The following is an 11,379-nucleotide window of genomic DNA, read 5'->3' on the forward strand; positions in this document are numbered from 1 at the left end:
TTGGAATTTGAGTTACTGGTGATCATGATGCTTATGGTTTTGACTTTTGATTCTCAAACACATTGTTCATTGTGATGCCAAATGCAGCATTTCAAGCAGCTTAAGGATCTTAGTATCAGAGATTTAATGGTGGAGAGTGTGGAAGAAGAGGATCCTGACATGGCTGTGAACTTGTTGACTGTGGCCACCACAGGCAATGCTGTTTTTCTTGAGGAGCTTCTAAGAGCAGGTTTGGATCCTGACATTGGAGACTCAGAAGGGAAAACCCCATTGGTAAGTCCATGTCTTTTCATATTTATAACTATCTAAAATTGATCTTGAATTTCAAGTATAGATCTTAATTATGTTTACAGTAATTCAGTGTGTCTGGATACAATATTCCTGTCGATGTCTCATTTGCCAAACATATTTCTTGTTATGCAGCACATAGCAGCATCAAATGGGCATGAAGATTGTGTTAAAGTTTTACTTAAGCATGCATGTAACTTACATTTGAGAGGTATGATAAACCTATACCTATACCATTATGTAATGTATATATACATCAACACATATATAGCTTCCTTTATAAGTTTTTATTGATTATAATATTTCACATTCATTTAGTGATATTGGTTCCCATTATGTTGTAGATATCAATGGTAACACAGCACTATGGGATGCTATAGCATCAAAGCATTACTCCATATTCAGAATCCTCTACCAGCTTGCTGCTCTCTCCGATCCACACACACCGGGTGATCTCTTATGCACAGCAGCAAAAAGAAATGATTTAGTAGTGATGAAGGAGCTCTTAAAGCTAGGATTGAACATTAACTCCAATGATCACCAAGGAATGTCAGCAATCCAAATTGCCATGCAAGAAAACCATGTGGACATGGTTGAATTGCTTGTCATGAATGGAGCAGATGCCAATGGTGTATGTACTAATGGATTTTCTGCATTAGCCTTAAATGAAATGCTGCGAAAGCGCGAAGTTGGTCATCGAATCAATGTGAATGAGGCCATACCATGTGATTTTGTGTCAGAAGGGAAACACCAAGAAGATCAAAAGAAGAATAAGGGAAGTTCAAATGGATTCAACTGCCCAAGAATAAGCATATATAGAGGTCACCCTATACAGAGAAGAGGAAAAGGTTCCATGGAACCTGGGAAGTTAATAAGGTTACCTGATTCATTAGAGGATCTCAAAACTATTGCAGGTAAAATATCAGTTCTCATATATATTTGCCATAAGTCACTATTGAAATATTTATTAAATTCAATGTATAGTTTAAGATCTTAGTAACTTAAAATGATTTCAATTGTGTATAACAGGTAAAAAATTTGGGTTTGATGCAAAAGATGCAATGGTAACTGATGAAGAAGGAGCTGAGATAGACTGTATTGATGTCATCAGAGATAATGATAAGATTTTTGTTGTTTTATAGCCAAATTATGATCAGATATAAATTCAAAATGTCAAGTGTAAATATTATTATCTATTATGTTATGTATTTCCTTTTTCTGTGATTTTCATTCTGTTGCCTTATTCCTATAGACAGACATAAAGAATCAGAAGAAAAAACAACAAAAGTCTTCTGGATTTTCAATTGTTGTTGTCTTTCGTAATTCTTGTTCTTTGACTTCTGCTAACTGAAACATCATCATCAATTAAAGAGATCATTTTCTGGTCACAATTTCTTTAATATAATAACCATAACTGCTTGAATTAGACCACTATTCTTTAGAAGTACTAGTCTCTTTGATTATTGCTTGTGGAACAATCTCTAACTGTGATATAGGCAAATCATTTTGTGATTTTGATTCCATTAGACACTAACAAATTCATAGATGAATGTTGTTAGAGATATGAGATATCCTAATTAAAATGAAAATGGTCTTTTATGTCAAATCACTTAATAACAGAGAACTAACCATACCTCGGATGATGATATGAGCTAATCTCTGGAGTAATATATTTAATTTGGTCACCATTAACATAGAATATATAATTAAAAAGAAGGGAAATATATTTTATAATAGAGGACCAATATCAAGGAATATTTGATATGGTTTCCTTTAAAGGTTGCATCTACCCTTAAAATCAGCAGACAGAAGGAAAGAGAGATTTAAGTCTTTTTCCTTTGTAGATAAGCTTACTTTGATTGTGATTAGGTGCTTTGTATTTTCTCCTAAAATTTCAAGTTATTCACAGATTGAGTTGGTAAAAGTAAATCACAAAAAATTAATAAAAATAATCCAACTTTAACATTTAACTCGAAGAATTATGGTCGTATCTTTGAACGCTAATTTTTTTGTCCGCAAAATTTGAATTCAAAATTAGTTAAATAATAACGAAATAATTTATTTTTTAATAAAGCAAAAGATTATTATTGAATAGAAAAAGGTGGTAAATTGAAGTTGAGGTTGGTGAATAAAGTGAAGATGATCAGCTTCCAGCTGGCAAATTTATGCACTTAGATGAATTGTGACAATGAAGGATTATTTAGGAATGGTCCATGTCCAAGAGAAAGGACCCATGACACATATATCATATCATATCATATGATATATGAACATTGATTATTCTAGAATAGGATGAGAACATTTTTGGGCCTTATATATATAAATAAATATGGTTCATGCAAATGAGAGGGAGTGACTTAATTTAATGCCCATAATAGAATGTTGGGTCCTAAAAGGAGAAAAGAAGAATCTGCATTGTAATGTGCAAAATACTCTCTTTCTCTTCCTCTTTCTCTCAGTACACAGAACCCTATCTATCTTTTCAAAAGAACAAAAATGGACTACGTACAACTCTCTAGCTCTCTCTCTTTAAGAATACAAAACCAAAAAGGGTTGTGCAGTGATGAGAAACAAGTTAGAAAAAATAAAATAAAGATAAAAAAGAGGTGGCAGCACTTAATCCAAAAGGGAACCAAATCAAAATGGGAAGAATGAGAAGCCAGAATCTTAGTCAAATAAAGTAGTCATATATCAAAGGCAACAAAACAAAGCCTTTCCTTTAACACCAGCCAAGGCAAACAAACAAACACAATCTAACATATATCATATTTAAACACCCTTCCTTGTCAGAAAAATTCAAAAGGGAAACAAAAACTGCATATGTTATGTTGTTTTCATGTTAAGCACTAAGCAGGAACAGAGAGTAATAATAATAATAATAATCCATTTCATTATTATCATTATAATAATAATAATAAAGTTATGAGTTTTTGTTTTGATGTTTGCATATTTTTGTGCCCATTTCACAATAAAAACAAGAGATTCCCAATGATATCTTCCACCGAGTGTATAGGAAACACACATAATTGCACCCAACACCAAACCATAGAAACCTGAGCTCCAAAAACCTTTCTTTTCTTTAATTTCACTGCTTTTTGCTGCTTCTTTCAGCTACCCTTTTTTCCATTATATAAACCCATCAATCTCCATCAACCTTTCCCTCACAAAAAACCCTCCTTTCTATGATGGGTTCTTCTGTGAATGGTTTCTACTCAATCCAGTTCCTCTCACAGGTCATCTCTTCCCTCCAATCCTTCCATTCCCACCTCACCATCCTCGTCCGCAAGCTCCGGTTGCCGGTGGGCGGCAAATGGCTTGATGAATACATGGATGAAAGCTCGAGGCTGTGGGATGCATGCCATGTCCTTAAATCCGCCATTTCTGGAATGGAGAACTATTACTCTGCTGCTTCCAACATTGCTTCTTCTTTGGATGGTTATCACTATCTCTCTCCCGAGCATTCACGCCAGGTGAAGCAAGAGCCTCTTCTAGACTCGAAATTTTAATAGAAACTTTTAATATCATATCATAATAATAAAGGTGCGTTTTATTGTTCAGGTTATTAGAGCAATAAATGTTTGTCAGAGGGAGATAGTGGGATTGGAAGAAGAAAACAAGAGCCTATTAGAAACAAGGATTCAAGCATTGTCACAATGTCTGAACCAGAACATCTGCATGGAATCAAAGTTGAATGGATTCAGTGGATTCCGTGGAGTTCTCTATGCAATGAGGAGTGTTAGCTCATTGCTTCTCATGATCCTTCTCTCTGGCCTTGCTTACTGTTGCTCTTCCTCTTGCTTCCACCACCATGACCACAACATGGTTTTGGGTTCAGGCTTTATGGTTTCCATGGCCATATTGAAGCAGAAAGTAGCAGAGGAAATAGACCAGCCTGGGATTCTCATGTTTGAGTTGCAGCAAGCTAAGGGTGCAATGGAGGAATTGAAGATGGAGTTGGAGAGAGGTGGTGAGATCCAAGTGAAAGTTGAAAACATCAAGAGTTGCTTTGGATTGTTGAGATGTGGTGTTGACACTCTTACTGGACAACTTGATGATTTCTTTGATGACATTGTTGAATGCAGGAAGAAGCTTTTGGATATCTGCACTCAAAGATAGTTATTAGTTTCATACATTATTATTATTATTATTCATATATTTATATATAATATATGCGCAGCCATTGCTAAACATGAAATAAAAACTATGTTTTCTTCTTAATTACTTTGTCTTAAAAATTCTGTGCTGAAAGTGAAAAGAAGAATGTGATTCTTGCTTTGAAGGGAAGCAAACATTACTCTTGTTTAATTTTGTTGGATAAGAAATAAACCAGAATATATATTAATTAAGAAGCAGGTGACTTAAAGAGAAAGAAACATCTTTGATTGAATTCTATGTCATGGAAGATCATCAGATCAGAAAAGAAAATAAAAGAAAAGAAAAGAGAAGGGTATATATATCATATCATGTATATTCATTCATATCTGATGAATTGTTTATTAAAATATTATTAGTAGTGTGGAGTCAATGAGAATCTTTCTATTCTGTTCTGTTTCAGTGAGAGAATTTCTTCTGCTTGAAGATCACAATTCACAATTTTGTATTCTAATAAGTGGCCATGTTATCTTGAATAAAACTGTCAGATCTTATAAAATATGATGATGATTCTAGGAACAACATATTCTGCAATACAATATAATATTACATGTACCTAAATATGGTTATGATTACACTACTATTTTAGAACCAAGAAACTATACTATATGTATATGCTGCATGGTCACTGTTATTTAATTCAAATATTATTTTTAAAAATAAGTTTGCACAAATTTATAGAGCTAGCTCTTTTCCGGACAAAATAAAATTGTATTAGGTATATTGCAATTTGAAATAAATATAAATATGAGTCTAATCGTGACATGAAACAAAAAGTATCAAAATATGACTTTGTTAACATAGATTTTTATTATTAAAAATCATTTTTGAAAAATTATGTAGAAATCAATTTGATCTTTAAAAGATTTATCACTTTAATTTGTCTTGTAAGAGATATCATTATATCAATATGAATCAAGTTAGTAGTTAATTTTCTATGGAAATATTATATAAGTATTGAGTTTTATCTTACAGATGGTAAAAATTCATATCTAGTTGTTTTCATGTGAAGTTGATAGTTGAAAATTATTAGACGACGATTCAATAAAGGAGGATGCTCCCGTAAAGATGCGTAAAACGTCTTTTTATAAGAACACTTATGTGTCGCATTATTATTGGACGTATTAATGAACCGATTATTTTTGAATTTTTTAACAAATTAGAATAAAATCGATTTTTTTATAACAATAACAATAAACCCAATTATTATCAGATCCGGTCGAACCAACTAATTTACATAACCCACTGAATTATGGTTTTTTTAAACAAAAATAAGGGATATATTTGTCTTTTTATCAAAAAATTTAAACATGATTCGATTTAGAATCTAAATCGATAGAATCAAATCGGGTCTAATAATTATAATGCAGACAATTGGATTTATTATTGTTGCTATAATAAACCAATTTTATTCTGGTTTATTAAAAAACAAATTATTAACCGATTTAATAAAGATGTCCAATAATATTATGACATATATAATCGTCTTTAAAAAAAATTTTTTTAGTGTCTTTATCAAAATAGTCTCCTTTAATAAAATTTGTCAAATCATCTAACATATTCAAGTCTCAACTTTTGACATCACATAAAAATAATTGCACATAATCTTTACCTTAATAATAACATGTCAATGAGACAAAATGAGTAACTTTATTCAATTCACTATCTTTCAAGAAGATATTAAATGTTAGAAAATCCAAATCAACTTAGAAAGTAAACTTTTAAAGATCATTTTCATGGTTAAAGAAAAAGGGAGACAGCAAGTGTTATTAGTAGTTAAAAAATTGCATAGTAAAGAATGTGATGTATATATGCTTTGTTTGAGGAAATTAAAGGGTGGGTAACAATAAGTGAAACTTTGTCCAAGAATTACATTACAGCCCATAAAGGCTAAAGAAAAAGATGTAAACTAGTAGTACTAGTAAGTGAAAGCAACCTTTCAATTAAAGCTCTCTAGTCCCTAGGATTATAATTTAAAGGGTAGTTGATATCTCACCAAGCAACAAGAGCAAGATCTTCTTCCTTCCTTCCTCTGTAAAAAGTCAAAAGTGGTTCCACATGGGAAATTAAGAAAGTAGAAAATTGATCATCATTCTAACATTGAAAACAGGATTGTGTTGCCTGCCCACTAGACAAACTGAGAAACCCAGGAACCAAAATTATGTTTTAATCACAATACCATATTTCTCTTTTCACCTCCTTTTTTTTTCCCTGTCTAATTGTCTATTTCACATCTTATCTAATTTAATTTAATTTAATTAACTATATAATTATTAGTAGGGATGGCCTACTACTCTAATTACCCTGAATCATTTACCCACTTTCCTCTTTTAAGTTAAGACAAGTGTAGATTTCATGCTAAATGCTTTATTTGCTCACTCACTTTCTATACTATGATAAGATCCAAGTAAAAAGTAAAGTTACTTGAATATATTAATAATCAACAATGATGTTTCACAATAATAATAATTGGTAATAATAAAAAATATTACACAACAAGTGATCAGATTTGTGTATTTAAATATTATTTTAAATAATAAATTTAAAATTAGTTACAATTATTTTTTTATATTAACAACATATATATATATATATATATATATATATATATATATATATATATATACATACATACATAATAAAAATTTGAATTATTAAAATAGAATTAGTGTTAAAAGAAGTTTTATAATAAGAAATTAAAATTAGAAAGTACTGCTTTTGTTAAAGACTTAAAGCGAGTTATATATGATTGAACAATATTATTACACATTACATAAAAGGACGAAAAAGAAGCTTGGTTAAAGACAAACAAATCTTAAATAGTGGAATAGATACGACAAATTAATAAACACTTTGTTGTTTATCACAATTTACTAGGCGATCTGAGCATAATCCCCTCAATAGCGACTCTAAGATTCATTTGTATGGTTGAACACACGTTCCTAATTATGTTTAACCAATAAATTAAATTAAAAGAGGAGAGACGCACTCGTGGCTTGGAATTGAAAAATTAAAACATTGTTTAATTTTAATTAATCCACTTTTACTTTAATTTGTTGTAGTCGACAGATATCACTTTTAGTGATCATGAGACAATATCACTCAATTAAGTTTAGCCTTTAATAATCTTGGAATTAAAGGAAGTAAGACTTCAAGGTACAACAGCAAATTAAATATATGATTAGATTACGTTAATAAAGGTTAACTAGAGTAGTTATGAACATATTAAATAGGCATAATAAACACACAACCTTACTATATATCTAAATATTTTTTATAGTTAAATTTAATTAAGTTAGTTTAAATTTAACAAAATAAGTTTTATTTATGTGAGCATGAATACATGCATTTCTAGCCACTAACCGAAACATGAACCTAAACATTTATATCCTTCTTCTTCTTATTCGCCTTCTTCCTCCTCTTTTTTCTTTTCATTCTTTCTTCTTCTTCGCGTTCTTTCTTTTTCTTCACGTGTTTTCTCTTCATCATCGTTCTTTTATTATTGCTGTATTTTTTCTTTTCCTCTTTTCTTTTCTAGTAAATTGTAGCATTGATTTTTTTTATTTTATTCCTATTAAGAGAGTAAAATAAAAAAAATTATAGAAAAAATAAAATAAGAAGATAATGAGAAAAAAAAGAAGAAAAGCAACAGAAGATAAATAAGAGGAAGAAGAAGAATTTTGAATTATGCAGAATTTATCAGAACAAATAACGCCAAAATTTCTTAATAATAACATATAAATTTCTTAATTTTTACACCGAAATTTTACTATAAAAATACAAAAATGTCTTCTTTAATATGGTATTTTTCTTCTTATTCTTCTTTCTTTCTTTCTTTTTTCTTTGTTGTTATTATTTCTTTTTTTAGGAGTATTGCTTCTCATATTAGACTTGAATAAATACGTTTGTAATGTATTAAAATCTTATTTAGTTAAATGAATGTAGGTTCCTTCTCTTCCTAATAATTTTGTAACACATTATGTGTTTCTTCTTCAAGAAGAAGGATGAGAAATTTGAGTTATCATTAAACAATTTTGGTGCATTCTGGGTTTAAATAAGATGCACTTTTGGTCTATGCTTGTTTTGAATTGAGTTCGTTTGTGTGACGTCATCATTAAGTAATTTTGGTGCATTCTCGATTTAAATAATGTGTACTTGGTCTGTATTTATTTTTAACCGAGTTTGATTGTGTATCGTCAGTAATTTTAGTGCATTCTGGATTTAAATAAGGTGCACTTTTATTATGAACTTATTTTGAACTGAATTTGTTTGTGTGTCGTCGTTATTAAGAAATTTTGGTGTATTCTGAATTTGAACTATTATATATATAAGAAGACGATGATGATGATAATAATGATGATGGAGTAGAAGGTGGAAGAGGAAAAGTATCGAGGAGATAAAAAAAATTCAAATGTGAAAAGGAGTAGGAGTAGGAGATGGAGGTAGCGGTATAGTGGTGGTGACGATGATGATAATGAAAGAGAAGATGAAGAAAAAAGGAGGAGAAGAAGAAGACGACGACGATGATGACAACTACAATAACGATGATGATAATGACAATAACAACAATGATGAAGATGGAGGAGAAAGAGAAGGAAAAGAAAAGACAAGAAGAAATTTAAATAAAAAAGAAGGAGGAGGATATGGTAGTGGTAGTGACAGCGGTGACAATAACGAAAAAGAAAGATGAGAAAAAATGAAGAAAAAAAGAAGAAGCAGTAGCAACATGGAAAAAGAAGAAGAGGAAGAAGAAGATGCAGTAGCAACATAAGCAGAGAAGAGGCGCGTATAAATTTAAAACCCTTATAACAACTTGATTAAACTTGATTAAATAGTTTATTTAATTGTAGATCTTTTCTCATAAACACACGTATAATTTTATAAGTAGTGACCAATATTTTAACATACTTTTGTGAAACTTAATATACAATATAATTGAATTGAATATTATTTATCCTAAGAAGAGAAATAAATACAAAGCACAATCAAGTTAATTTTAGAGTTTAAATTGTAGATTTCTTTAAGAGAAAGTATAGAAGGATAACGCTTATTGTGAACAATGTAAATAACAGGCTAAAAAAATGTTAAATTAATTTCAAAAATAAAACTTTTAAATAATTAAGAATAATCAAATTTTTAATTTAAATAATTAAGATTAAGCAACTTATATTAACCTCCTCTAAACACATCTTCACACTACGTTCTGTTCTCTTTTATCGTACTGCCACATTGCATCCTATCTCTGCCCTTACAGTTCGATATGAATAGAAAAAAAAATATCCAGTATTCTATATGCATGGAAAGAAACATTCTCTATAGCATAAAATCTTAACTATATACTAACTTACTGTATACCAATAGAGTGAACAAAGACCAACGATGTGCGGTGGAAGACAGGAAAGACTCGGCGACGCGGCATGGAGACTTGGCCAGAGATGTGGCATAAAAAGGGTGGCAAAACGAAGATTCCGGCACGATGAGGTAAAAGAAGAGGCGAACGCTTCGCGGGCTTCAAAAGCAGATGACAGCGGCGCGCGAGGGAAGAGGAAGAGACCGACGGCGCGGCGTAGAGGGAAAGGCAGCGATGTGGCGTTAGACAGCGACAACAAATCATGTAGGTGAAGCGGCGATGCACTGTAGAGGCATATTGGCGGTGGTGCAGAGAAGTTTCGTGACCGGCGATGGTGCAGGGAGAGACGGCGCTGGGAAGGATGAAATTAGAATTTAGTGGTGGTAAAACGTAAAAATGAAAATAGGGATAGATAGGGGTGGCAAGCGGGGAAGCCCACCCTACCCCGCCTAGTGAGGCGGTCCCAAAATTCCAGCTAGCCCCGCCTAACAGCGGGCTGGCGGGCCGGCGGGCTAAACCCGCCAAATATATCCTCTTTGTTTTTTTTTTTACTTTTAACTATTAAATAGTATATACAAAGGCATAAAAAAATCTCTTCTATTTTTTACTTTTAACTATTATAATTTCTAAACGTATAAACAAATTATAATTTTTATATTCACAAACATTAAAGTCTTTGTAATTATAAATATCTAATAAACATAATTATAAACCAAGTTTTCATCCAAAACATAATTATAAAGTATAAACAAACATAATTTTTATATACTTTTTGTCCTTAAAATTTGACAAAAGTTTCAAAAATACCCATAAATTTTATTTTGTTTCAATTTTGTTCAAGAACTTTTTGATTTGCATCAAATATACCCCTAACAGCTAATTTTTTAAAAAATTTAAGACTAATTTACAATAATTTCATAAAATCAACCTTTCAACACAAACAAATCAAGCATAATTTTCACGCATTATTGTTAAATTGGTCTTAAATTTTTTGAAAATTTAGCCGTCGAGGGTATATTTGATGCAAATCGAAAACTTTTGGGACAAAATTGAAGCAAAATAAAACTTAGTGATATTTTTAAAACTTTTGACAAACTTTACGGACAAAAAATATATTTTACCCTAATTATAAATATGTCTCTAAAACAAAATAAACATAATCCAAAACACTCAATTTTCATCTTCATTCTCTTTTAAGTTGGGTTGGGAGAAGTTGGGTTTTGGCAAAAAAAAAATGTAAAAATACTCCTCGCCAAAAAAATACTAAGACCGACGGGGAAGCCCGCCCCGCCTCGCCAAAACCTGCCAAAGCCCGTAGTTTAAGCGGTGCGGATTAGGCGGACTTTTACTATTTGGTGGTCCCAATTTTCCAACCTAACCCACCTTTTTTGGCGGGTTATGCGAGCCGGTTCGACGGATTTAGACCCGTTTGCCACCCCTAAAAATAGATAATTAGATTAGGATGCTTTTTTCATAGTTATTAAACTTAAAAGTGCAGGCTGTTATTCACGTTATTTGCCTCTCTATTATCTACCTAACATAATTTTTTTTATTATTATATAATAATTAAAGTAGAAAGAAAATATCAA

At 31.1% G+C, this 11,379-nt stretch overlaps 2 protein-coding genes across 2 annotated transcripts in view; both read left to right on the forward strand.

Moving 5' to 3' along the window:
* LOC107623707 (potassium channel AKT2/3) overlaps positions 1-1,688 on the forward strand; it is a gene marked incomplete in the record, with an annotated part of 6,047 nt that extends 4,359 nt beyond the window's left edge. Inside the window, 4 exon segments of the mRNA XM_021113052.1 lie at positions 88-273; positions 424-499; positions 633-1,202; positions 1,318-1,688. Coding sequence (XP_020968711.1) covers positions 88-273; positions 424-499; positions 633-1,202; positions 1,318-1,430 — 945 coding nt within the window.
* Positions 3,501-4,506, forward strand: LOC107620126. Its single transcript, XM_016322341.2, has 2 exons — positions 3,501-3,758; positions 3,847-4,506. The coding sequence occupies exons 1-2, from the start codon at positions 3,615-3,617 to the stop codon at positions 4,402-4,404; spliced, it is 702 nt and encodes a 233-aa protein (XP_016177827.2). The 5' UTR covers positions 3,501-3,614; the 3' UTR covers positions 4,405-4,506.

This window comes from Arachis ipaensis, chromosome B10 (assembly GCF_000816755.2).
Source record: "Arachis ipaensis cultivar K30076 chromosome B10, Araip1.1, whole genome shotgun sequence".
NCBI lineage: Eukaryota > Viridiplantae > Streptophyta > Magnoliopsida > Fabales > Fabaceae > Arachis > Arachis ipaensis.